The sequence below is a fragment of the Psittacula echo genome (assembly GCF_963264785.1).
Source record: "Psittacula echo genome assembly, chromosome: 20".
NCBI lineage: Eukaryota > Metazoa > Chordata > Aves > Psittaciformes > Psittacidae > Psittacula > Psittacula echo.
Genome location: NC_137756.1, coordinates 3,942,851 through 3,967,121, shown reverse-complemented (window position 1 = coordinate 3,967,121; position 24,271 = coordinate 3,942,851). Strand labels below are relative to the sequence as shown.

General features: G+C 58.3%; 6 protein-coding genes across 7 annotated transcripts in view; 2 read left to right on the top strand and 4 right to left on the bottom strand.

Annotated features, from left to right (window-relative positions):
• Positions 1 to 1,807, bottom strand: part of TUBGCP2 (tubulin gamma complex component 2) — a 33,846-nt gene extending 32,039 nt beyond the window's left edge. For both annotated transcript variants that reach the window (XR_013958218.1, XM_080631991.1), the window contains exon 1: positions 1,787 to 1,807. The gene's annotated coding sequence lies outside the window, so the exon portion shown is untranslated. The remainder of the gene's footprint in view (positions 1 to 1,786) is intronic.
• Positions 1,808 to 1,867: 60 nt separating this feature from the next.
• On the top strand, positions 1,868 to 7,029 carry ZNF511 (zinc finger protein 511). The gene is made up of 7 exons (XM_080632086.1): positions 1,868 to 2,033; positions 2,180 to 2,253; positions 3,562 to 3,763; positions 3,911 to 4,035; positions 4,581 to 4,763; positions 6,117 to 6,201; positions 6,897 to 7,029. Exons 1-6 carry the CDS (start codon positions 1,875 to 1,877, stop codon positions 6,184 to 6,186), a joined length of 813 nt encoding a protein of 270 aa, XP_080488212.1. The 5' UTR covers positions 1,868 to 1,874; the 3' UTR covers positions 6,187 to 6,201; positions 6,897 to 7,029.
• On the bottom strand, positions 6,997 to 14,241 carry ECHS1 (enoyl-CoA hydratase, short chain 1). The gene is made up of 9 exons (XM_080632085.1): positions 14,117 to 14,241; positions 13,463 to 13,660; positions 13,257 to 13,384; positions 13,075 to 13,174; positions 12,864 to 12,968; positions 12,667 to 12,786; positions 12,520 to 12,587; positions 12,274 to 12,436; positions 6,997 to 7,132 (listed from the first exon to the last, which is right to left on the bottom strand). The coding sequence occupies exons 1-8, from the start codon at positions 14,223 to 14,225 to the stop codon at positions 12,371 to 12,373; spliced, it is 894 nt and encodes a 297-aa protein (XP_080488211.1). The 5' UTR covers positions 14,226 to 14,241; the 3' UTR covers positions 6,997 to 7,132; positions 12,274 to 12,370.
• A 1,524-nt stretch (positions 14,242 to 15,765) lies between these two features.
• On the top strand, positions 15,766 to 16,164 carry SPRN (shadow of prion protein; the record flags this gene model as incomplete). Its single annotated transcript, XM_080631993.1, has 1 exon — positions 15,766 to 16,164. The coding sequence occupies one exon, from the start codon at positions 15,766 to 15,768 to the stop codon at positions 16,162 to 16,164; it is 399 nt and encodes a 132-aa protein (XP_080488119.1).
• Positions 16,165 to 16,490: 326 nt separating this feature from the next.
• MTG1 (mitochondrial ribosome associated GTPase 1) lies at positions 16,491 to 19,596 on the bottom strand (the record flags this gene model as incomplete). Its single annotated transcript, XM_080632064.1, has 11 exons — positions 16,491 to 16,966; positions 17,067 to 17,179; positions 17,309 to 17,390; positions 17,582 to 17,678; positions 17,880 to 17,941; positions 18,030 to 18,120; positions 18,300 to 18,356; positions 18,622 to 18,702; positions 18,785 to 18,889; positions 19,325 to 19,389; positions 19,473 to 19,596. The coding sequence occupies 11 exons, from the start codon at positions 19,594 to 19,596 to the stop codon at positions 16,869 to 16,871; spliced, it is 975 nt and encodes a 324-aa protein (XP_080488190.1). The 3' UTR covers positions 16,491 to 16,868.
• Positions 19,597 to 20,075: 479 nt separating this feature from the next.
• PAOX (polyamine oxidase) lies at positions 20,076 to 23,087 on the bottom strand (the record flags this gene model as incomplete). The annotated part of the gene is made up of 7 exons (XM_080632063.1): positions 20,076 to 20,219; positions 20,949 to 21,106; positions 21,183 to 21,295; positions 21,481 to 21,736; positions 21,908 to 22,107; positions 22,187 to 22,679; positions 22,934 to 23,087. 7 exons carry the CDS (start codon positions 23,085 to 23,087, stop codon positions 20,076 to 20,078), a joined length of 1,518 nt encoding a protein of 505 aa, XP_080488189.1.
• Between the last annotated feature and the right edge of the window lie 1,184 nt (positions 23,088 to 24,271).

Below are 24,271 nucleotides of genomic sequence, written 5' to 3'. Positions count from 1 at the left end.
GCACCAAATTCTGCACATTTACTGAAATACTGGCTGGAGAACTAAGGGTCTGACTGAGGCACCGTGCAAGTACGGAGTTTAATGTAACACCTGTACAGATGCAGAATACCACGCATATGGAAAAACATTTGCCAAAATCACTGAATCATTTAGGCTGGTAAAGATCTCTGCAAGGCCCAGCGCAAGGCTCCAACCAAAACTGCATCAAATTACAACATGCTGTGAAGGGCTTTCTCCAGTCCAAGCTTAAATGTCTCTAAAGATCCAGGTTCCTGCACCACTTGGGGCCCTTATCCTCATGTGGAAACACCTTTTCCTAATATCCAACTGGTGTTCCCTCTGCTGCAGCTTGGCCAGTGCCTCTGGGGCTCTTGTTGTGCCTCTCTGGCCCCAGCATCTCCAGGATCCCTTTGGGCAGCACAAGATGCCATTGGATCCCACTTTGCCTCCTTGTCTCTGGCTGCTCCTGCAGCCTCTCCTGTGCATCCACCTTGTACAGCCAGGGCCTCCCTGGCCTTGCTCCACTTTCTAAGTCTCTCACAAGGGCCCAGACTGGAGCGTTTAGGATGTGGTGCCACAAACAAGGTGTTCCTTTTCCTTTACCTGCTGGCTACGTCCTTGCTAACAGCAGTGAGAACCCGCCTTCAGTACCTCCAGGTCACTTTCTTCTTGCAGGTGTGCTCCTTCAAGACCAGGCTGGATGGGGCTTGGAGCAAGCTGCTCTAGTGGAAGGTGTCCCTGCCCGTGGCAGGGGGTAGGAACTGGATGAGCTTTAAGGTCCCTTCCAACACAAACCAGGCTGGGATCTATGATTGTGTCTCCAAAGACTCAGCTTTTGCATTATTTTCAGCTCCTTATGGTTTCTGTGAGCTCACTTCTTCGGCCTGTCAAGGTGCCCACGAGCAGTCACCATAACCCCCAGACCATGAACCCCTCACAGAACCATAGACTGGGTTGGGTTGGAAGGGACCTTAAAGCTCATCCCTTTCTAACTCCCTGCCAGGGGCAGTTACTCTTTGGGCACTCTGTGCCAGTGCCTCACCACCCTCACAGTAAAGAACTTCTTCGTTACATCTAACCTGAACTTCCCTGTTTCCGTTTGAACCAATCACCCCTTGTCCTATCGCTACAGTCCCTGATAAAGAGGCCCACTCCAGCATCCTGCTGTGGGATGCATGATCTTGACCAAAGCCATCCCTCCCGTCACCCTGCCTGTCAAAGCACACATCAAACGTCACCAGCCCCAGCAGCGAGCATCGGCACCAGTAACAACCTCCAGTTGCCCCTCGGGTTGCTGAGTGCACCGCGGCTCAAGCCTGTAACAACGGAGGCGAGGCCGGGGGCGCAGGGGTTGCTCAGCGGGCCCCAACGGGACCTCGTCTTGTCCTAAGGGTTCCCGGAGACGCCGACACCGCACTCTGCTCGGGCCGGCACAGCGGGAGCCCCAGAGGCACAGGAAACCCTGCCTGGCCCCAAGGAATCAGCCCATGTCCGTGGGAGCGGCCCGTCCCTGGACCGGGAGCGCCGCGGGGTCCCCATCCCCGGGGGGGATGCTCGGACACAGCCCCCAGTGATCTGCTGTAGCCGAGACATCGGCCCTGCCGGCGGCAGAGCCAGGCCGGAGAACCCGCCCGGGTGCCGCGATGGGACCCGCTGCTTCCTGCCCATCCCGCACCAGTTTACCCGGGGCGGGGGGCACGGCTTCCCCGGCCCCGCGGCGGCTCCAGGCGGGACCGGACTCGGAACCAGCACCACGACCGCGACCACAGCCCCGGCACCTCCCTACCTGCCCGCCGGGAAGCTCCCGCCACCTCCGGCCGGAAGCGCGCTCCGCGCCTGCGCCCAGCGCCTCTTCCGCCCGGCCCGAGGCTGCGATGCTGTCGCTGCCGCCCGGGCTACTCCGCCGCTTGCGGGAGGCGCCGCTGCCGTCCCCAGCCCCTCAGCCGCCGTCCCTTGCTCCCGCTCCACCGCTGCCGCCCTTCACGTTCGCTCCCCGCCGGCTTCGGCTCGGCCCCCACCACCCGCTCTTCGAGGTGAGCGGCTGCCCCCCGCGCCCGCGGGCCCGGTCGGTGCGGAAGGCAGCGGCCGCGCTTCCGCAGAGCCCCGCTTGGCTCTGTGGAGAAGGGCTGGTTCCGCGGGGCTGTCAATTGCTTCTCTCTCCTCTCCTTTCCTCTCCCAGGATGGGGACGTTCACAGGCACCTCTATCTCCAGGGGGTCCTCACCAGCCTCGGCGAGGTGGCGGAGAAGCCCAAGTAAGTGGGATGGCGGCAGCTGTGCCGCTTGGTCTGTGCCTCCCGTGGGGGAGCAGCACTGTTGGTGTGGACCCCAGCCGCTTGCGTTGTGCCGGTGCCAGGCTCATATGGGTACCAGTGCAAACACTGGGTCTTTGGGGACACAGGCGTAGATCCCAGACTGGTTTGGTTTGGAGGGGGCCTTAACACTCACCCAGTTCCAACCCCTGCCACAGGCAGGGACACCTTCCACTAGAGCAGCTTGCTCCAAGCCCCTGTGTCCAACCCGGCCTTGAACACTGCCAGGGATGGGGCAGCCACAGCTTCCTTTGACCTTTTTGAGGCTGTTCATCCCGGTGAAGAGAAGCTGTGTGGAGACCTTAGAGCAGCTCCAGTGCCTAAAGGGCTTACAAGAAACCTGGAGAGGGGCTTTGGACAAGGGCCTGTAGGGACAGAACAAGGGGGAATGGCTTTAACCTGCCAGAGGGAAGACTGAGATGAGCTCTTAGGCAGAAGCTCTTCCCTGTGAGGGTGCTGAGGCGCTGGCCCAGGGTGCCCAGAGAAGCTGTGGCTGCCCCATCCCTGGCAGTGCGCAAGTTGGTCAGAGCCTTGGGTGACATGGTCTAGTGTGAGGTGTCCCTGCCCATGGCAGGGGGTTGGAACTGGATGAGCTTTAAGGTCCTTTCCAGCCAAAACCCGTCTGGGAGTTTGTGCTGCAGTAAGCTGTCTGTCTAGATACTGCCTCTGTTGGATGTCTGGATACTGTGTTTGTTGGATGCCATGGCATTTCACTGGGAGTTCCCATAACCAGAAGGACATCTGTAATATGTCTGAAAGTTGGGATTCTAGCTAAACAAGAGGATTCAAGTGGCAGGTTATTATTTACAAAGTAAAAAGCAGTGGGAGAGCCATGTGGTACAGACAGCCGCAGTTAGGAAGGCTGAGCCTGGGGGATAGTCATCTTGCTGTAAAACCTGCCCTTGTATATAAAATTGAAGCAGTTGAGGTTTGTGTGAGGTTATCCTACAGCCTTGGCACAAAGTTCTAATCCACAGCAGCAGCTTTCAAGTCCAACAGCTTGTTTTTGTCATTGCTGCTTGTGGTTTATTCTTAGTCGAAGCACCGCTTCACAGGAGGATAATATATATGATGCTTAAGCCATAACAGCAAATAAAGAGCTTTGAACCGCCAGCACCATTATAATCTTAATTCTGTTACACCTTCTGTTTAATTTAAGTATTATTTACAAAAAATGCCACAAGCAAATATAGTCACTGGAGGGATATATGCAGCTTAGATTAAGGCTCTGATTTCTTAATTTCCCCACAGAGTGTCTGAATTCAGTTGCCACATCCCTGGGTGCTGCCAGGTCTTTGACACACTGGAAGGCTATGAGCACCACTACAACACGCTGCACAGGAATGTCTGCTCCTTCTGCAAGCGCTCCTTTCCATCTTGGCATCTCCTGGATATCCACATCTTGGAGTGGCACGACTCACTCTTCCAGATAATGGCTGAAAAGCAAAACATGGTGAGTCGCTGTGCCTTTGCCTAGGTTGGTGTGCAGAGTGGGGGCTGGCCCCCTTAAAGAGTGACCATTTGGGAAGGATACTCGTGTTCTTCCCAGCTGACACTTCTGACCTTTTCCGGTTATTTTTACGTTTCCCCTGCCTTTCAGTACAAGTGCTTGGTAGAAGGCTGTGCAGAGAAGTTCAAGAGCAGCAAGGACAGAAAGGATCACTTGGTCACTGTTCACCTTTATCCCGCTGACTTTCGGTTTGATAGACCAAAGAAAGTGAAAAGGTAACTGCAGAACTGCAGTAGCATAACTAGTTTTCACCTGTTAGAGGTGATGTGTTTCTCTGTTGTGGCACTCCCTTTGCAGGGTAAGCAAGTTGATGTTCTTAGAGGTTCAGAAATGAAACGGGTAAACTTGCATGTGGCAATGTTTTACTTCATGTTGATGTTGAAAAGCGTCTTCTTTCCCTCCATGGGTGGCTCCAGGCTCTTCTCCCTTTGTGCCATCTTAAGTGTAAATGCAAATCCCAGCGTCTCTCTGTCACTTTGTGCACGTTTCTTTTAGGGAATTGAGCCTACTGAATGAGTTACACTTCATGGATCGAAGAAAAGAACCTGGACACAAAGCTGTGTGCTATAACCCAGCCACCCTGAATACTTAGTAGAAACTCACACAAACCTATTACACAGCTCCCCAACAGCCTTTTGGCTGTTCCAGGTGGTTTGTGCACCCAAACTGGACTTGACCTGTTTCATCATTAAATACCCTGTAAGCCCCAAGGAAATAAATGACAACTATTGAGGAAGGGTGTAATATTTTCTCTTTGCAGTGGCCCCAAGCACATGAGCAATCCCACAAAGCAGGATGCCAGTGTGCCGATGGATATGATTGTGGAGACTGAGCAACTCCAAGTGGATCCCATGGAAGTAGCGCCCAGTGAGACCATGGAGATCCCTGAGCCTGCAGTCAGCCCTTTCTCCTTGATGCCAGAGAAACGCCTCTATAAATCCAGGTCTGTACTGTTGGCCTCCACAGGCAAAAAAACCGCTGGGACTGAGACCATAGTCATCTTAATTGCATTTTGCAGTGCTTAGCACAGCACAGGTCAGGGTATTTCTGTGTTGAAGATAAAAGAGGTAAGATTTCCATGTATGCTTTAAAAGCCATTTTTAAAAGGGGAAACTGTAAGGAAGGGCAAATTGTGAGTACCCTGTGAAAGCTGTGTCAGTGAGGTCCTGTTAGTCTGCCAACCATGATCTCTCCCCAGGGTAGAGCAGAGTGCTGCGGGTGTGAAGGCAAGAACTCTGTCCTAAAACACTCCAACGAGTCTTGTTGTGATTTCTAACACTTTTCCATCCTGGCTGACTCAGGGCTGAGCTGATGCATTTCACTGTAGCTCTCTGTGCTCCCACGCAGGTGCAGGACAAGGCACTAATAGAGCAGGTGAACATCCTACTCTGAATCTTAGGTTCTGCAAAGCCAGAGCAGCATTGCTGGGTTTGGTGGTTTGGTTTTTGGTTTTGGTTATGTTTTAAATGGAAAATTCTTAGCAAAAGGTTGAAACTGAATTTCTTAATGCTGGCTTGACTTCTGAAATCATAGAATCATAGAACAGTATGGGTTGGAAAGGACCTTAAGATCATCCAGTTCCAACCCCCTGCTGGAACATGACTGTGCTGGAATGCCATGCAGGGAAACCTGCTTCTGTCAGTGGCTCCCTCTTGCTTTCCCTATTGTCAGCTCTGCTTGTGTAAAATGAGGTGAGCTTTACTGCTTCAGAGCTTTCTGCTGAGTCATGGAGTCTGAAAGTGCTCACCACACACTACAGGGAGTGGGGTCTTTTCTGTGTCATGGTTTGCCTGACAAAATCCTGTACTAAGCAGCTGCCACGGTGACATTTTAAGCTTCACTGCCTTGTCCAGCATAACAGCTTATAAACTCTAAAGAAACCATCCCTTGAATTTGATGTGATGCTGCAGGTCAAAAGGAGAGTTGGCTGCTGAAAGGCCATGCTTTTACTGCTGTTTCTTCTCTCCTGCTTTTCACAGTCACATGCTTCCACAAAACCCCACTAACACTCCCAGTGGCATATTGCATTTTTTAACACCTTACACCCTGTTGTTAAGAGAGGGGAGAACATAAATGCAAGAAATAAACAGGAAAGCAGACCAGTATTTCACCCATTTTTTGAATTACACTTTGCCATTTGAATTACACTTCGAATTATGCTTAGGTGTCCTGCTCCTCCAATACTTTCTTCTTCCCACTCCTGACAGCTTAAACTGCTACAAAAGGCATAAAGCATCCTAGTGATGCTGTGAGAGATGGGGTGTTGATGTGTATTACAGCATGTCTCCCTTTCCAGGATCCCATCCACAATTTGCTTTGGACAAGGTGCTACCCGAGGATTTAAAGGACCAAGGAAAAAAGTCTGAAGGTCAATGCAGCAGGTTTGTACAAGGCAAGAAGGGGCTGGCCGCTGCTGCCTGCAGACATTGGCACCATGACTGAGTGGGGACATTTGCAGTGTGTGCAAGAGTCCCACTCCCTAGTGGGAAGGCAGAAGGGTGAAAACAGGGGTTGTGCAGCAGCAGTTTGGGATACACATTGAGAGGAGCTTTGCTACCGTCCCTTTTTGTCTCCATACCAGCTCCCTTTGGCAGCATTTCAGAGCTGACCCTTCCTGAGGCACAGCACTCTCTTTTCCAATCCCGTCTGAAATCCAACTGCAGATAAATTCTTCTGCCTCTGTGTTGTGAGGTTTTGTCTCATCAGTGCCAGGACTGCTCTGGGCAGCAGTGGCTCTGTAGATAGGTGGGCACATCTTGCCTCAGCTTGCAGAAACGCAAATGCTGGTTTGAAACTCCAGGCAGCTGTGGGGATCCCACAGGCTTTGCAAGGAATCACTGTCAGAAATGCAGCAGGGATAACATGGAGCAGAGCACAACAGTTTCCCTCTTCCTGCAGAACACCCTCCATCTCCCCAGCTTCCTCCCCTGGCAATGGGGGCAGGTTGTCACACTTCCCTGCCAGCCGTGCTTGCGCAGGGGAGTAGCAAAATAGAACACAGAAGAAGAGCAAAGGAGATTACAACAATTCATCATTTTAATTTTGTTCCTTCAGTTTCTTCCCTTTTCCCTTTTAGAGCTCCAACAAGTACAGCCCTCGAGACATGGGGCAGGTTGAACTTACATCACACAGCGAGTCTCAGACTGCAGCAGACAGTGCTGGTGGACCCGCAGCGGTGTGGAGGTGAGAGGACATGGGCTGCTGCCGCTGAGCCTACACAAGGTTATCTTCTTGATTCTTTCCTTTTGGGGGAAGAAATGGATCCAGGGAATTCCAAGACAAAACCTGATGACTGTACAGGAGCTGGAACCACTGACAAAAAGAAAATGAGGGAGAAAAAAAGGCATTGGTCCTTAATTCTGACCTGCATCTCACTGACGGCTGCTCCGCTCCCTAACACTTGCTCTGGAACCCATATGAAAGGTTTGCCTAGGCCGGGAGAAGCACTCTGGTGCCCTGCAGCTCATTTCCACAGGGAGCTGAAATGAAGCGGCTTTGAACGAGGTGAATAAATAAAAGGAGTTTTTACAAAATAACTTTGTAGAGAATTCAAATGCTGTCTTGAAGCCCAGGCAGAGTCAGATGTGAAGAATGAACCTCCCTTTGCTCCACATACCCCCAAAATCAGGTTGAGATGGAGGTTATTTTTCCTCTTGTCTTTCCCTTCCTTTTTAATCTCATCCTGCCAGAGGAGAAGATTGATTGGAAACACAGAGCCAGGTCTCTGATCTTGTGTCACTTTTCAAATGGCCCATAAAGGAGGGGAAAAAACGCAGGAGGTTGCAGGAATGACGTTTATCCAAGAAGCTTAGGATCTGTGATTGCTCTTTTCCCTTCCCCGTCTCCGGGTGGAACAAAGGATAAAAAGGGCTTTGCAAAATCCTTGCAAATAGGAGCGAGGAATGATACTTAAAGTTTTAGAATGCTTTGCTGTGTTTAAAACTCATCTGGCTTGTCTGGCCCTAATCCTTCTTCCTCGGCCTTCAGAGAGAGCTGTCTTTGGCAGGCAAACCCTCTGTCCAGGAGGTCCAGCCTTACCTCCTGCTGGTCCCCCAGAGACAGCCCATGGTACAGGACAGGGAAGACCAGGCTCTATCACCGCCTTTGTGGCCACCACTCTGATGCTACTGCCACATGTCTGCGCAGGGACGTCTATCAGCAGTGACCAGCAATGACCAAAAATCACTTTCCAGCACTGGAAGCCCTTAATGAGGCTTCTTTCCCCACGCTGGAATAACTAGAGATTGGAAGCAGGCATCACATCACAGGAAATGCCTGCATGCTTTGGCCTGTGGTGGTACAAAGATCATACAGAAGCAGCCCAATCCGCTTCCCCTTACGTGTTTAGGTCCTGAGTTTCCACCTGGAAATTCCTTTCTTCCCTTTTCTGAAACTCCAGGCCCAGAGATTAAGTAAAAGATTAATACTGCAATTACAGCCCCAGGGCTCCTGACTCAGTAACCGTTCTGGCTCACCGGCTTCTTCCAGAGCATGGGCATGTGCATCCCCATATTTGACAGCAGAGCAAACAGCCGCATTTCTGACCTCTCCGTAAATGACCCGTGGCTAAATGAACTCTGCAAGCAGGGACCAGCTGGAAGTCTCAGAGCTGACATTCCCAGAGCCTGGCTGCCCTCCAGGAACAAGGCTCCTCAGAGCACAACCAGGCTCTTGCGAGCAGCAGGTGTCAGGAGGGAGGGAGATGGACTCCAGGCAGCCTGAGCTTATAGGGTGCTTTGAGTGGGAAGGGACCAAACCATCCAGTCCAACCCCCTGCCAGGGGCAGGGTCACCTTCTACTACACCAGGTGTAAAAGCCCATCCAACCTGGCCTTGACCCATACACAAGCACAAGCTTCTCCAGCTCATCAGAACTTTGCCCTCTGAGGTTGCACAGCAATGGGGCGGCAGGTTCAGCTCCAGGCTTGGGCTGAAGCGTTCTCATGGTGATGGATATTTGCAGAGTCAAATAACTCCCTCCCATTCTGGGGCTGAGGGCATGGGTTTGTAGTTCATTGATTTATTTCCTCTTGGTTGATCTCGCTCTGCTGAATTAAGCCTTACTCGCTCAGTGATCGAACCAGAGCTCAGAGGTTGGCTGTGGATGTGCCATATAATGCTTGTCAGGGCACTCCCAGCTCCACACCAAAGATCTTTACGTTACTTAACGGCTTCTATTTAGGTTTGGACTTAGAAGTTTGGACCTGACAAACCCTCCGATGGCTTTGGGTGGGAAGGGACCTTCCACCACCTGGAATACTATCCCATATCAGACACCAGCCTCAGGGAAAATCAAATGGTACAACGTATTGGCAGAGCTACACTGCGAGCAATGGGTGGTGGGACTTCCAGACATTGGGATACACGCTTAGCAAATGGCCTGGTTAGTCAGCACTAGGGGATCCGCCAGTCTGGATGCCTCAGCCCCACGGCAGAAGGGTTGCTGTGCCTGGGTGCGCGAGGGCAGGTTATCCCTGTGCTGCCCTTGCCTCCAGTTAGCACCAGTATCACAAACTGGCCCCACCCTGGGAGCGGCCACAGCAGCAAAAGGCTGCGGGCAAAGAGCAATCGAGGGCCAGGGAGCACAGGAACGGCCATGGAGCGGTGAGTCCCTGCGGGATGGCTCAGGGCAGCAGCATACAGGCAGACAGCGGGTACAGTTGGGTGCAGCGGGAGCTGTGGGTGCAGGACACAGGCAGACAGCGGGTACAGGCGGGTGCAGCGGGAGCTATGGGTGCAGGATACAGGCAGACAGCAGGCACAGTTGGGTGCAGCGGGAGCTGTGGGTGCAGGATACAGGCAGACAGCGGGTACAGGCGGGTGCAGCGGGAGCTGTGGGTGCAGGATACAGGCAGACAGCAGGCACAGTTGGGTGCAGCGGGAGCTGTGGGTGCAGGATACAGGCAGACAGCGGGTACAGGCGGGTGCAGCGGGAGCTGTGGGTGCAGGATACAGGCAGACAGCGGGTGCAGCGGGAGCTGTGGGTGCAGGATACAGGCAGACACCGGGCACAGTTGGGTGCAGCAGGAGCTGTGGGTGCAGGATACAGGCAGACACCGGGCACAGTTGGGTGCAGCAGGAGCTGTGGGTGCAGGATACAGGCAGACAGCGGGTACAGGCGGGTGCAGCGGGAGCTGTGGGTGCAGGATACAGGCAGACACCGGGCACAGTTGGGTGCAGCGGGAGCTGTGGGTGCAGGATACAGGCAGACACCGGGCACAGTTGGGTGCAGCGGGAGCTGTGGGTGCAGGATACAGGCAGACACCGGGCACAGTTGGGTGCAGCGGGAGCTGTGGGTGCAGAATACAGGCAGACAGCGGGTACAGGCGGGTGCAGCGGGAGCTGTGGGTGCAGGATACAGGCAGACAGCGGGTACAGGCGGGTGCAGCGGGAGCTGTGGGTGCAGGATACAGGCAGACACCGGGCACAGTTGGGTGCAGCGGGAGCTGTGGGTGCAGGATACAGGCAGACACCGGGCACAGTTGGGTGCAGCAGGAGCTGTGGGTGCAGGATACAGGCAGACAGCGGGTACAGGCGGGTGCAGCGGGAGCTGTGGGTGCAGGATACAGGCAGACAGCAGGCACAGTTGGGTGCAGCGGGAGCTGTGGGTGCAGGATACAGGCAGACAGCGGGTACAGGCGGGTGCAGCAGGAGCTGTGGGTGCAGGAAGGCCCCAGCCAACACAGCTCCTGCCAACAGGGCTCCCCCATCTCTCTGCAGCTTGAGGACTCTGTGGCTCTGCAGCATCACCGTCCTGGTGGGCGCTGCCCTTCTCCTCCCTGCACCCAGCAGCACCCAGGTGAGCCCCATCCATCCATCCATCCATCCATCCATCCATCCATCCATCCATCCTCTGCCTGCCCTCCCTCTGCCCTGGGCATAAGCAGGCAGAGGGAGTCCCCTGTGCTCTGTGTCACCCCCTGGCACCTCTTTCCTCCCCACAGGCTCTGGGCAACCCCAGGATGAAGGACCTGGCTACGGAGGAGGATGTGGCCAAGGCAATGTAAGAGGCACCCACATCTGGCTTGGGAACAAAAGGAAAGCAACACCCCAGCAGCTGAACGAGCCTGTTTGCTCCCCATGATCCTAACTGCAGCCTCCTGGGGATGGGGGGTTTCTCTCACCATGGTCCCTGCCCCCTGACGGGGTGGGATGCCCCTGGGACACGGGGATGTTTAGTAACCCTGATGCACTGGGACCTTCCCTAGCTGAATTTGGTCCCCTCTTCCAGCATCCTGGGAGTTCTCGCTGTGGAGCCACCAGAGGAGGCTGAGATCTCCAGAGATGTGGAACCAGGCTCAAAGGTTGTCTCCAGCAGTGCCTGGGCTCGCTGGGTTGCCCGCCAAGCCCAGGCAGGACCAGAGCAGGACCGTGATCATCTCCACCACTCCCAGGATGATGCCACGGAGGCTGATGCCCAAGGGCCACCACTGATGCTGTCCCTGCAGGTGCAGAATGGCCCTGAGGAGGACCACGACCACCTCCACCACCGCTGAGCAGTAGAGACAGGCCCAAGATGCACAACGAGGGGTGGGAGCATCCCTGGTCCTCATCCCTCCCAACCCACCCTTGAGCCCCCCCAATAAACCCAATTAGAGCACCTCCCATATGAAGCCAGGCTGAGAAAACTGGGATTGTTCAGCATGAAGAAGCTGCATGGAGACCTCAAAGCAGCTTCCAGTATCTGAAAGGAGCTACAAGGATGCTGGGGAGGGACTCTTCATCAGGGACTGCAGTGACAGGACAAGGGGTAACGGGTTCAAACTGAAACAGGGGAAGTTCAGGTTGGAGATAAGGAAGTCCTTCCCTGTGAGGGTGCTGAGGTGCTGGCACAGGGTGCCCAGAGAAGCTGTGGCTGCCCCATCCCTGGCAGTGTTCAAGGCCAGGTTGGACACAGGGGCTTGGAGCAAGCTGCTCTAGTGGAAGGGGTCCCTGCCCGTGGCAGGGGTTGGAGCTGGATGAGCTTTAAGGTCCCTTCCAACCCAAACCAGTCTGGGATTCAATACTTTCGCCTCCATGTCCTGGTGCGCTCTTCATTGCTGCCAGAACCCTATTGCCAAGTGTAAGGCCTCCAAAGCTGGGAGATGCCATCCTTGGGCTCACTAAAAGAGACCCCAAGGAGGGTGAGGACAATGCCTCAGGGTGGGCAACTCTGACCATCACCATGGCCTCAGTGAACCCAGCTGAGGCTGAGGCCGGGCAAACTCAGCACATCAGCATTGCACCTAAGAAGGTGCCATGGGCTGTCCCCTGCCCAGGGCATGCATGGACCTATTGCTCCATGTGACTGCTCTGGCCCAGCATTGGGGAGCAGCGTGACGATGGGGTCTCAGTGAACCCAAACATATCCCAGCTCAGCAGAGACCCCCCAGCAAGAATCTCCCCTCTTCCTGCAGCGCCAGGAAAACCCTTTAATAGCAATAGCAGATTGCTCCCTGCTGCCCGTTGTCTCACTTGAGGCACTTGTCACTTGCCACTGGGTCTCAGAGCCCTCCGTGGGCCGATGTGTGGGGCTGATGTGCTGCAGGGGGCCGACCGGCACCCCCCGGGCTCAGCTGTCGGTGAAGTTTGCTTTGCGCTTCTCCACAAACGCTGACATCCCCTCCTTGCGGTCAGCCTGTGAGGAGCAGAGCGATGGGCTCAGGGGAGGCTGTGCCCACCCTCCTGTCCCCACCACACTGAGGACAAACCCCTACTCACAGTGGCAAAGGTGGCGTAAAAAAGCCGCTTCTCCATCCTCACCCCCTCCGCCAGCGTTGTCTCAAAGGCTGAAAGCAAAAGAGAAGTCGGGGAGACCCCACGGCCTGCAGCAGCCTCAGGACATTTCCACTGGCCCCCATCCCTTACCACTGTTGACCGACTCCTTCGCCATGGCAGCCACCAGCTTGGAGTTGCTGGCAATCTTCTCAGCACAGGCAACAGCCGCATCCACCAGCTTCTCCACAGGGAAGATCTTGCTGACCAGACCTAGGATGGACAGGGGGAGGTGGTGGGACAGCTCCCTGCTGTCCCCACACACTGCTGGGACCGGCACATGGTCCTACCTGCCTCCTTTGCCTCTTGTGCGGAAATCCGGTCCCCAGTGAGGATCATCTCCATGGCCAGTGACTTCCCCACTGCTCTGGTCAGCCTCTGTGTCCCTCCAGCACCTGGAGCCATTCGGGGAAGGGAAAAGCCCAGAGAAGGATACCTGGGTGTTCCTGCTGTCCCTGCTCCAGTGGGGATGGAACCCTCCGGCAGGACCCCCGTGCTCACCTGGGATCGTTCCCAGCAGGATTTCTGGTTGTCCAAACTGTGCTTTCTCCCCAGCATAGATGATGTCGCACATCATGGCCAGCTCGCACCCACCACCCAGCTGGGACAGGGGAGAAAGAGGGGGGGTAAGAGGGGTAAAGGGCTGAGAATTCAGGCATAAGGAAGCTGGGGGGGGGGCTCACGGCATAGCCATTGACAGCAGCGATGATGGGCTTGCGGATGATAGAGACTTTGTCCCAATTGACGAGAAAGCTGCTGCTGTAGCACTCCTGGAAGGTTTTATTCTGCATCTCCTTGATGTCTGCGCCAGCTGCAACGGGAATTGAGGTGGGATACCTCTTCCCACCCTGCCTCCAAAGCCTGGCGTGGGGGACACATCCTGCCCTACCTGCGAAGGCTTTTTCGCTGCCAGTGATGACGATGGCCCCCACTTGCGGGTCGTTCTGCAGGGTCTGCAGTGCGCGCCCCAGCTCCTCCATCAGCCCCTCGCACAGGGCATTGAGCGCCTGCGGCCGGTTCAGCTGGATCAGGCCCACGCTCTGCCGTGCCCCCGTCTTCTGCACCGCCAGGTACTGGAACGCAGCTCCTGCCCGCCAGCACCGCCCCGTTAGGCAACCGGCTGCCTACAACCGCGAGAGACCGCGTCCCCCGCCTGCCCTCCGGTCAGCCACGGCTCCGTGCTGCTTTAACGTGACCTTCAGGGTGGTGTGCACATGGCGGCGGTCATCGGCAGCCCGTTGGGATGTCACCCCCTGGGACGGGTGAACGGGGCTCCTGGGGGGTTCCCGGTGCACTCACTCCCGACCCGAGCCGGGCCACCCCGGTGACCACCTTCCGGTGCGGGCCTGATGCGCGGTGCTGGGATCCAGTGCATGGCTCACATACGGTGCCGGGCACACGCACGGGATGGGGCCACGCACGGACGCTGCCACGCAGCGCCACAGCCCCGTACATGGTGCAAGGACCCGGGGCCCGTGACCGGTGTTGAGGCCCCTCCCCGTGACCTCCGCTCCGGTTCCCCCCCCCCCCCATCCCCGCTCACCGGCGCTGCAGCCCCGAGCCCCGAGGAAGGGGCGGGGCGGCGGCGGGAGGAGCGCGCGGCGGCGCGCGGCGGCGGCGGGACGAAGGAGCGCGCGTAAGGACGCGGCCATGGCGGAGAGCGGCGCAGCTCGCCCCGCCCCGCCCCTGCTCCCATTGGCTGAGGTGGCCCCGCCCCGCAACGCCCCATCCTCATTGGCCGAGGCTCCTCGGGGCGTTTACCGGGAGGGGCTGTCCCGGTTGCCGTGGGCAGAGGCCGCCGAGCCCCGCACCCCGCGCTGCGGGAAGGCGGTGGGGCCTCGGGGGGTGGGCTTAGAGGCGCCGCTCCCCCGACATTCGTCAGTGATTTAGATGAGGGAATTGAGTGTACTGTCAGCAAGTTTGCTGATGACACTAAGCTGGGAGGAGTGGCTGACACGCCAGAAGGCTGTGCTGCCATCCAGCGGGACCTGGACAGGCTGGAGAGTTGGGCAGGGAGAAACTTGATGAAATATAACAAGGGAAAGTGTAGAGTCCTGCATCTGGGCAGGAACAACCCCAGGTTCCAGTATAGGTTGGGGAACGACCTGTTAGAGAGTAGTGTAGGGGAGAGGGACCTGGGGGTCCTAGTGGATGGCAGGATGACCATGAGCCAACACTGTGCCCTTGTGGCCAAGAAGGCCAATGGCATCCTGGGGTGTATTAGAAGGGGGGTGGTCAGTAGGTCGAGAGAGGTCCTCCTTCCCCTCTACTCTGCCCTGGTGAGACCGCATCTGGAATATTGTGTCCAGTTCTGGGCCCCTCAGTTCAAGAAGGACAGGGACCTGCTGGAGAGAGTCCAGCGCAGGGCAACTAAGATGGTGAAGGGAGTGGAGCATCTCCCTTATGAGGAAAGGCTGAGGGAGCTGGGTCTCTATAGTTTGGAGAAGAGGAGACTGCGGGGGGACCTTATTAGTGTATATAAATATATAAAGGGGGAGTGTCATGAGGATGGAGCCAGGCTCTTCTCAGTGGCAAACAATGATAGGACAAGGGGTAATGGGTATAAACTGGAACACAAGAGGTTCCACTTAAACTTGAGAAGAAACTTCTTCTCAGTGAGGGTGACGGAACACTGGAACAGGCTGCCCAGGGAGGTTGTGGAGTCTCCTTCTCTGGAGACATTCAAAACCCGCCTGGACACATTCCTGTGTAACCTTATCTAGGTGTTCCTGCTCTGGCAGGGGGATTGGACGAGATGATCTTTTGAGGTCCCTTCCAATCTCTAACATACTGTGATACTGTGATGCTGTGACACGTTCCACGCAAACACGGGGCCCCCATGCATGAAGCGAGAGAGGCGGGAGAGGGGGCAGGTGCGGGAGCGAGCAGCCGCGCCGGGCACGGTGAGCCCCGCAGTGGAGGCAGCACACGCGGTGCCCGGTGGAGCGGGGTGCGTGTGTGTGCGTGATTGCGCCCCGCGGCCGTGCGCGGCGGCTCTGCTGCTGCGGGGAGATGCGTGTGCGTGTCTGCGTGTGCAGGCATGCGCGGGGGAACGCGTCGCCCGCACCGGGAAGGGAGGGGGGGAGCTGCTGCGTGCCGGGCTCACGCGTGAGGCAGTGCGTGAGTCCCGCCCGGAGGCCGGGTCTGAGCGGCCGGCGCTCTCCCGTGCGCCCAGGCGAGCCGAGCTGCGGGATGTGGCGGAGCACGGCGGCGTGCTGGGCGCTGATGCTGCTGGCCGCCGCCTTCTGCGACACGGTGGCCGGTAAGGGCGGGCGCGGCGGTGCCCGGGGGGCCGCCCGTGGCGGGGCGCGGGGGGCCGCCCGCAGTCGGGTGAAGGCGGCGGTGCCCCGGTACGGCTCGTCCCTACGCGTAGCCGGGGCGGCGGCGGCGGCGGGAGCGGCGGCCGGTGTGGCAGCGGGGGCCGCCCTGCGCCGGGCCCGGCTGGCCGGGGAGCTGGAGGTGGGTGAAGGCGCCGAGTACCGCGATGGCAACTGGACCGCCAGCGCCTGGACCTCCACCGCAGCGGGACGGGCGCCCCCGGGCTGGGCAGTGTCGTGGCTCTGCCCCTTGGCTGCCGTCCTCCGCCGCTGATGGTTTCGGGAGGAACATGGCCCGCCTCTGGTGCAGCTACCGATGCCGAGAGGACCAGCCGCCCCACCCCGGGGCTGAGCCCACCCCCCGGGATACCAGCAGCTCCCAGGGCTGCGCCCGGCCTCATCCGTTATCCACGGCCAGCGGGGCAGGACCCCATGGGAGCCCCCCCCACCCCCCACTTTCTTGCTCTCGAGCCCGTGCCAAACCCCATCGGCTTGGGCAACCCCATTAGTGGTGCTCCTTCCTCTGTAGATGTGGGTCTCGCAGTGTTTGAAGGATGAGGAGGCAGCAATAAAGCTCAGCAGAAAGCAGTTATAACTGGATGCAGGGTGAGGGGGTCAGGACAGGCACCCTGAGATGGCCCCAGCACCCTGCCCATGCAGGTTTTATTTTGGAATTCAAGTCCCAGAAACAGCCAAGACCACAGTGAGGAAATGGCTCCTCAGAGGTTTTGTCCTGGCTGGAAGCAGCACCAGGCCTCCTTTCCCCACAGCAACCACTGTTCAGCACGGGGACAGCTGGGGGCAGCTCCTCATCCCCACCACAGGGATTCTGCCCCTCTGGTGCCCTGCAGCAGGCCAAGGTCTGAAACGTGGGGCTGCCCTGGCAGAGCCACTTTAATCTCACACCGAAGCTCCATGCTGAGGTGGCTCCAGCCCATGCAGCTGCAGGTGGTGCCTCTCTCCCCTATGGGACAGGTCTCAGTCCAGCATCACCCTGCCCAGGCGTCCAGCCCGGAAATCCCGCACGAACTCTAAGGCAGCAGCAGGGTAGTTGAGCATCATTATGTTGACATTCCCTGGAGATGCGGGGGATGCAGAAGGAGGTGTCAGTGGAGCCTGGAGCCACCCTAGGATCCCCTGCAACCCAGGAAGCAGGAATCCCCCCTAGGAACTCACCTGTGCCCGTCAACACCTTCACCTTCTGCGTCCCACCCTGGGCGAGGGCCACGTGCCTCAGCACAAGCCCAATATCATCGCAGGCCTCAGCCAATCTGTAACGCTGTACATACCTGCCAAAGGAGGCGGGGTGCATTGCTTCTGCCCTTCAAGCTCCCTGGGGACAGCTTCTCCACCACCCACATGGGACTAAGAGCAGCAGGCGCAACCCAGGGCCCTCTCCAGCTTCCCCACTGCCTCACCTGAACTGCTGCTGCTTGTTCAGGGCATATAGGAGGTAGTCAGCCATGATGTACTCCCCAACGAGGTGGTCACGGATGGCTCCTGGAAAACAGGGTCATCCCCAGCTCCTGCAGCCCTGGCCAAACCCTGGCCACCCCTCCTGCCATCTACATGCCACCTGTGGGCACCCGGGTAGCACGTGCTGGCCCTGCGAGCAGCAGTCTTAGCCCAGCCTCACATGAGGGCACACAGCCACATCTGGGGAGTCCCCCAAGCCACAGCGGCCACCTCACCGCACAGTGCCAGCTTCATGCCCGTCTCCACATCGCCCAGCTTCGGTGCCAACACACCAGGAGTATCCACCAGGTACATCAGGGGCTTCTCGCAGACCTGGGATGGGGGAGACAAGGCTGTTAAGACACACTGCTTGGTAACTGCAGCATCACAGACTCACACGTGGCGAACAAGCAAGGTGTTGTTTTGTTAAGGTCTTGCTGGCAAGTGGACCTGAGCAACCCTTTGAGATCAGCTCTGCATGCCTCAAGCAAGAGAAGGCAGAGGCCAGCACCCACCCAGTAGCAGGGACAGTACCTGGATTCTGGTCAGCACTGCCTTAGTGACACCAGGGTCACCACCGACAGGAGTGGCTTTCCCTTTGGGGAGAGACAAGAGTCAGACAAGCAAGTGACATCCTGTCCCATCACAGACTCCTCCCCAAGGCCAGGCTCCATGGAGAAATACCTTTTTTGAGGTGCAGCCTCCGCAGGGAGTTGATGAGTGAGGACTTGCCCACGTTGGGCACGCCGATCACCATGATGCTGTACTCGGTGCTCTGGAAATGATGTGGACGTAGGCAGCGAGCAACCAGCTCTTGGCCACCCACCCCAGGAGCAACAGGCAGCCACGACAGCAGAACAACCCAGCCTTTGCTGGTGCTTTTTGGCCTTGTCTCTTGAACTGGCGAAGCTGCCAGCAGCCACCCTAACTCCCTGCACACACTGGCAGTCTCACCTCAGCCCTGTGGTAGCGAGGGCTGCTGCCCACCAACTTGGCAACCATGGGAACAATCTGCAGAGAGACAAGGAGAAGGGCTGTAACTGTGGCTCCGCACCCACACTGGCCACTCACTTGGAGGACACTGTGCCAGAAGGATGCACAAAATGAGGGCCAAGCAGAGGACAGAGCTCATATGGAACGCTGTGAACCAGCCAGCATCACTTCCTCACAGTGGGGCACTGAGGCCTCTCCATGGGGCTGGGAAAACAGTGCATGGCCCTCAGCTGCTGGCAGCAAGATGCAGGGCTGGGCATGGAGCTGCTGGTTCATTTGTTACCTTCTTGACATTGACATCATGCTTGCAGTCAGCAAAGACAACATGTGAGCATTGCTGTTGCTTCAGGTGCTCCAAGACTGCCTGAAAAGGACAGGAAGAGGCATTGCTGGTACCCGCCTGCATGCACCCATGGACCCCCAGCCAGCCCTGCCCCAGTGCTCACCGGCTGATGGCTGGGATCAGCCAGGTCCATCTTGTTCAGCACCAGGATGTGCGGGCGGATGCCCAGCACCTCCTTCAGAATGGGGTTACGGCCCGACAGTGGGATGTGAGCACCGTTAAGGACAGTGACTGTGCACTGGCATAGACGCAGGTACTGGGGCGGACAAGCTCTGTGTGTGGGGAAGCTGATGGGGCTGTTGCAGAGCTGGAGAGGGGTATGGCATGGAAGCATGTACTGGGATGGACCAGATCCTCAGGGCGGGAAGCTGATGGGGCTGCTGTGCAGCTAGAGAAGGGTATGCCATAGAAGCAGGTACAGGGGTGGACTAGTTGGTGGTGATGGTAAGCTGGTGGGGCTGTTGTGCTGCTGGAGAGGGGTATGGGGCTGGGAGAAGAGGCGAACTGGATGGACACGGGGCAGCTGGGGCACACGGGGCCGTGAAGACCCCACCGATGTAAGGGACAGTGTCCCGGAGACCCATTTCCCACTGGCCCGGGGGACACGGCGGGGCGGGACAGGACGAGCCGTGCTGGAGGATATGCGAGCGTCGTGCACCTCGATGAGGCAGTCGGCGCGCCGCAGGGAGCTCCGCATCTGCCGCAGGCCTGCAGCACAGCGCTGGGTGAGCGGCCTCGGCGACAGCGAAGGGGCGGCGGTGCCAGCCCGCCCCGCTCCCGGCACCCCTCACCTTTGGCCATGTGCCCCGGGAACCAGGAGGCCACATCGCGGCCGCCGAAATCGAAGCACTCCCGGAAGCGCCCAGGCCCCGACCCCACCGTGATCGCCCGCAGCAGCGCCTCGCACCCCCTCATGGCAGCTCCGCGTCACATCCGGCGCGACGCGCGGGGAGCAGCCGCATCGCCCCGCCCCCTAGAGCGCCGGTGGGCGGGGCTTCTCCTCAGCTGCCAACGGCCGGCTCCGCTCAGCGCCATGGCGGAGGAGCGGCCTGCGGGCGGGCCGGTGCCGGGCACGGGTCCCGGCGGCAAGGGCAGCACCGGGCCCCGCAGCGAGGGGAAGGTACCCCCGACCGCGGGGCCCGGTCCCCAAGCCACACCGCAGCCGCCTCCGCCAGCCCCTCAGCCCAGCGCGGAGCCAGCCCCGCCGCAGTGCCCGCTGGACGACACCCGCTACCTGATCGCCAGCACCAACTGGTACTGAGGCTGCGGACCCTTGTCCCCGCCGGAGCCGATCCGAGGAGCCGCGTCCATGCCCTGCAGAAGGAGAAGCCTCTCTGCGTGTGTCTGCCCGGCCGGGTTCTCAATAAAGGAGGCTGAGCGGCAAAGCACAGGCTTTATTTCTGCACCTCAGAGCCGGGGGGTGTCTCAAGGAGCCGGTTGAGGCGCTCGGCCTCTCGCCAGCCAGACAGCAGCGCCCCGTGGGTGGTGGAGTAGAAGGTGCGGTGCGTGGCCTCGCCGGCGAAGAGGAGCTGCAGGGGCTGCAAGGTGGGCAGTGAGTGCTGGGGGCTTGCTGCCTCCCCCCCCAGCACAACGGGGTTATCCTAACCCAGCCTCATCTCCCTGCCCTCTGGCACCCTGCATGTGCGTGACCCACTCTGCAGCCATAGGGCACCTTCCCTTCCTTAGAGACCCACCTCATACTGTGAGCATCATAGCATCAACCAGGTTGGAAAAGACCTTTAAGATCGAGTCCAACCGTTCCCCAGCACTGCCAAGGCCACCACTAACCCATGGCACTGAGGCCTTGTCTCCACGGTGTGTGAGCCTTTGCAGGGATGGTGACTGCAGCCCTGCCCTGGGCAGCCTGTTCCAATGCCTGAGCACCCTTTGGGGAAGCAATTGTTACTCAGCTCCATCTAAACCTGCCCTGGTGCAGCTTGAGGCCGTTTCCTCTTGTCTTATCCCTTGTAACCTGGGAAAAAAGACTGACCCCTACCTCACTATAACCTCCTGATGCCAGAAAGTGTTTGCAAGCAGCCAAGTGTCCCCAGATTTTATGGAAGTGGGGTTCCCCCCAGACCCGTGGAGCTCAGTGGGAAAAGCCAAGGGGGGTTGGTTGGTGACCTGAACACTGGTGACCCCCAACTGGAGAGGAAGTGAGGAATGCCATGTCCCTGTGCTCCTCATGGCCCAGGGTACCCTGGCCCCAAGCCAGGTGATCCTGCTTCTTCCATAGCCACTGCCATCCCCCAACCTAAAGCAGTTACCCTGGGGTCCTCGGGGTCCTCAGGCAGGGGCTGAGCCAGGATGTCAATGTCATCCCCAGAGCTGCCAACGGCCACGTAGCTGTAGGAGCCCCGGGTGTAGGGAGTGCTATGCCACTGGGAGCGGAGCATGCTCCTGGGAGTGGGCAGGAGCGGGTTCCCTGTGGGTGCGGATTCTCAGTGGGATCCAGAAATCCAGGGGGATGGGGTGACAAGGGCAGAGGAGGCAGTGGTTACCTGTAAGCGTGCGGAGCACGTGTGTCATGGTGCTGAGGACTTCTGCGTCACTCAGTGTCTCCATGTACTCTGACTCCTTCCCTGCGATGAAGCCACAGAGGACATGCCCGTGCCTGGGAAGGAAAGATGGGGCTGAAATCTGCTGCCACCCTCCTGCTGCTCACCAGGAAACATGGGAGCACTGCTGCATCACAGGCAGATGCAGAGAAGGTCTTGAAGCTCAAGACAGAACCAAGACACTCTGTCACATTGCCTAGGAGATGCCCTAACCCCTCCTGCTGGTTCTCCCATGACATACTGCTCTGGTGGTTGGAGGATCACAAATCCAATGAGCTTCTTGAACCAGTTGGCCTCCAGGTTGGTGCTGGGCTTCTCGAGGGGAGACTCATCCTCCCACACCACTTCAATGAGCTGCTGCTGGGGCTCCCAGAAAGGCTGCTCGAACTCCAGGAAGATCTTGTTGTTGGTGCCAAAACCCAGGCGGCGAATGGCCTCTGCTTTCCGTTCAGGCAGGGGAGGCTGGAAGAAGTCCTGGTGGTGTTCCTTGAGGAAACCTGCAGGCAGATGATTAGACAAAAGAACCAGCAGCTCTGTTTGCTGGGCTCTGAAGTGGGGTCAGAGCCCTTTTCCATCCTCCCCTCTCCCACCAGGAGCCTGCCCATCATCAACCATGCCAACTGGTTGGAGGGGACACGCAGGGCAAGGAAAGGTGTTGATGTCCTCACCCAGTGGGACGGTGACAATGACGTGGTCAGCGAGGAAAGTGTCTCCATCTTCACACTCCACACGGACGGGGAAATCCCTCGCATTATCCCCTTCCTCACGGAAGGACCCTTGCCACTGGATGGTCCTCACTGCCTTGTTGAGCAGGACCGTGCCCTCTGGCAGAGTTGAGAGCATGCGCTCAGGCAAGCTGCTGTAGCCACTGCAGGAGGAGGTGCTGATGGGGATAGGGTGCCCCCCCAGGTGCTCTTCCATTTCCCTCTTCTGAGCCCTGTGCTTACCCCGGGAAAGTGCAGTCCAGGCCTGGCAGGGAAATGTACTCCCCAAAGGGCTCAAGGGCCACTAGGTCCATGCTGTGGGTGCCACTGATGCAACACTCCAGCTTGAGGCATGTGGCGAGGATGGCCAGCTGGAGCCGCCGGGCATCCTCCTTGCCCCCCCCCAAAGAGGGGACCCTGCGGGTGATCTCTGCCCGCACATACTGTCCCACACTGGGTGCTGGTGGCTCCTCAGCACCCCGAAAATCACGGGCAGAGGCCAGGAGGGTGTCAAAGAGGTCATGGGCTTCACTCACCGCCTGGGGGCTCAGCACTCTCCCTGAGCTGCCGTAAGTGATGGAGGGCAGCGGGGGGTGACCCCCTGCCTCTGCCCGCTGGTTCTCCTCCTGGGCAGCCTCCGGGCCCAGCAGCCCGTAGCGGGTGGCGAGGCAGAAGACGGGGTTCCCTGGCGAGGGGCCGTGGATCCAATGTGCCCCCATCTCTGCCAGCCCTGACGCTGCGGAGGAGGAGGATATCACCCCAGGGTAGGACCCCCAGAACCAGCTGGAGTCAGCGGACCCTGCCCAACCCCCCTGTACCACCCGTCACTGGCTTCAGTGTGCTCCCACTGCACCCACAGGACCAGACACCCCCAGCCCCGTGTCCCCCCACTCAGGAACCGGCCCCACGGTGGCGGTGGCGGTCGCGGTGCAGCTCCCCCATCCCCGCTGCTACCCCCGGGCCGGTTGCGGAGCCGGGGCTCCCCCGTACCGAAGGGGCGGGTGCAGACACGGCCGCCGGCGTGAGACGCCGCCTCCAGCAGCCGCACGGAGCCGGAGCCGGTCCCGCGGAGCCGCTGCACCGCGCCCAGCCCCGCCAGCCCCGCGCCCACCGCCACCACCCGCCGCACACTCCGGCCCTCCATGGCGCCCGCAACGGCCCGCCCCGTCCCGTCCCTTCCCGTTTGGTCTCGCCTCCGTCAGGCCCCGCCTGTTCCCATCACGTCGTGTGTGAGCGCAGCAAGTGCGGGGTGGTTGGAAGTACAGGGGGGTGGGTTGGGAACGGGCTGGATGGGCGCTGGAGAGGGACTCTTCATCAGGGACTGTAGCGATAGGACAAGGGGTGATGGGTTCAGACTGAAACAGGGGAAGCTCAGGTTAGATATAAGGCAGAAGCTCTTCCCTGTGAGGGTGCTGAGGTGCTGGCACAGGGTGCCCAGAGAAGCTGTGGCTGCCCCATCCCTGGCAGTGTTCAAGGCCAGGTTGGACACAGGGGCTTGGAGCAAGCTGCTCTAGTGGAAGGTGTCCCTGCCTGTGGCAGGGAGTTGAAACTGGATGAGCTTTGAGGTCCCTTCCAACCCAAACCACGTTGTGATTCTGTGAAGAGCAGAGCTCAGAAGATTGTGATCAGTGGTGTAGTCAGCAGTGTGCCTTTAAGCTAGGAGAGACAAGAGTATCTTGGGGGGCATAGGCAGGAGTGTGGTAACAGGTCGAGGGACAGGATCCTACCCCTCTACTGACTCTGGTGAGGCCACATCTGGAGCACTGTGTCCAGTTCTGGGCTCCTCAGTACAAGACAGACAAGAGGCCACAAAGATGATCAGAGTTCTGGGGCATCACTTATGAGGAGAGACTGTGGGAGCTGGGCCTGGTTAGTCTGGAGAAGAGCAGCCTGAGAGGGGGTCACACCAATGCAGATCAATATCTCAAAGGTGGGTGACAGGGGGATGGTGCAAGGCTCTTGTCAGTGGTGCCCAGCGACAGGACGAGGAGCAGTGGCCATAAACTAAAACACAACTTCCACCATAACACAAGGACAAACTTCTTTCTGTTGATGGTGGCAGAGCACTGGAACATGCTGCCAAGGGAGGTTGTGAATCTCCCTTTCTGGAGACATTCCAAAGCCACCTGGACACATTCCTGTGTAACCTGCTCCGGTTGGCCCTGGATGATCTTCAGAGGTCCCTCAATCCTGATGATGCTTTATTTAGGAGGTATTTGTCCCACCTCTGGTTTTCCAGCAACTAGTGTTGTGGGACCACATGGAAGGGGATGCGCACCGCAGCAGGACACCAGCCTGGTGGCAGCTTCATAGGGGAACCATGACCAT

Excerpts from the sequence above, each read along its gene's own strand:
- ECHS1 (XM_080632085.1), bottom strand. The coding sequence starts at position 14,225 with ATGGCCGCGTCCTTACGCGCGCTCCTTCGTCCCGCCGCCGCCGCGCGC. Across the intron at positions 13,661-14,116 it reads GGCTCGGGGCTGCAGCGCCG|GAGCTGCGTTCCAGTACCTG; the intron begins GTGAGCGGGGAT and ends GCTGGCGGGCAG. Across the intron at positions 12,588-12,666 it reads GAAGGAGTCGGTCAACAGTG|CCTTTGAGACAACGCTGGCG; the intron begins GTAAGGGATGGG and ends TTTTGCTTTCAG.
- ZNF511 (XM_080632086.1), top strand. The coding sequence starts at position 1,875 with ATGCTGTCGCTGCCGCCCGGGCTACTCCGCCGCTTGCGGGAGGCGCCG. Across the intron at positions 2,034-2,179 it reads CCCACCACCCGCTCTTCGAG|GATGGGGACGTTCACAGGCA; the intron begins GTGAGCGGCTGC and ends TTCCTCTCCCAG. Across the intron at positions 3,764-3,910 it reads TGGCTGAAAAGCAAAACATG|TACAAGTGCTTGGTAGAAGG; the intron begins GTGAGTCGCTGT and ends CCTGCCTTTCAG.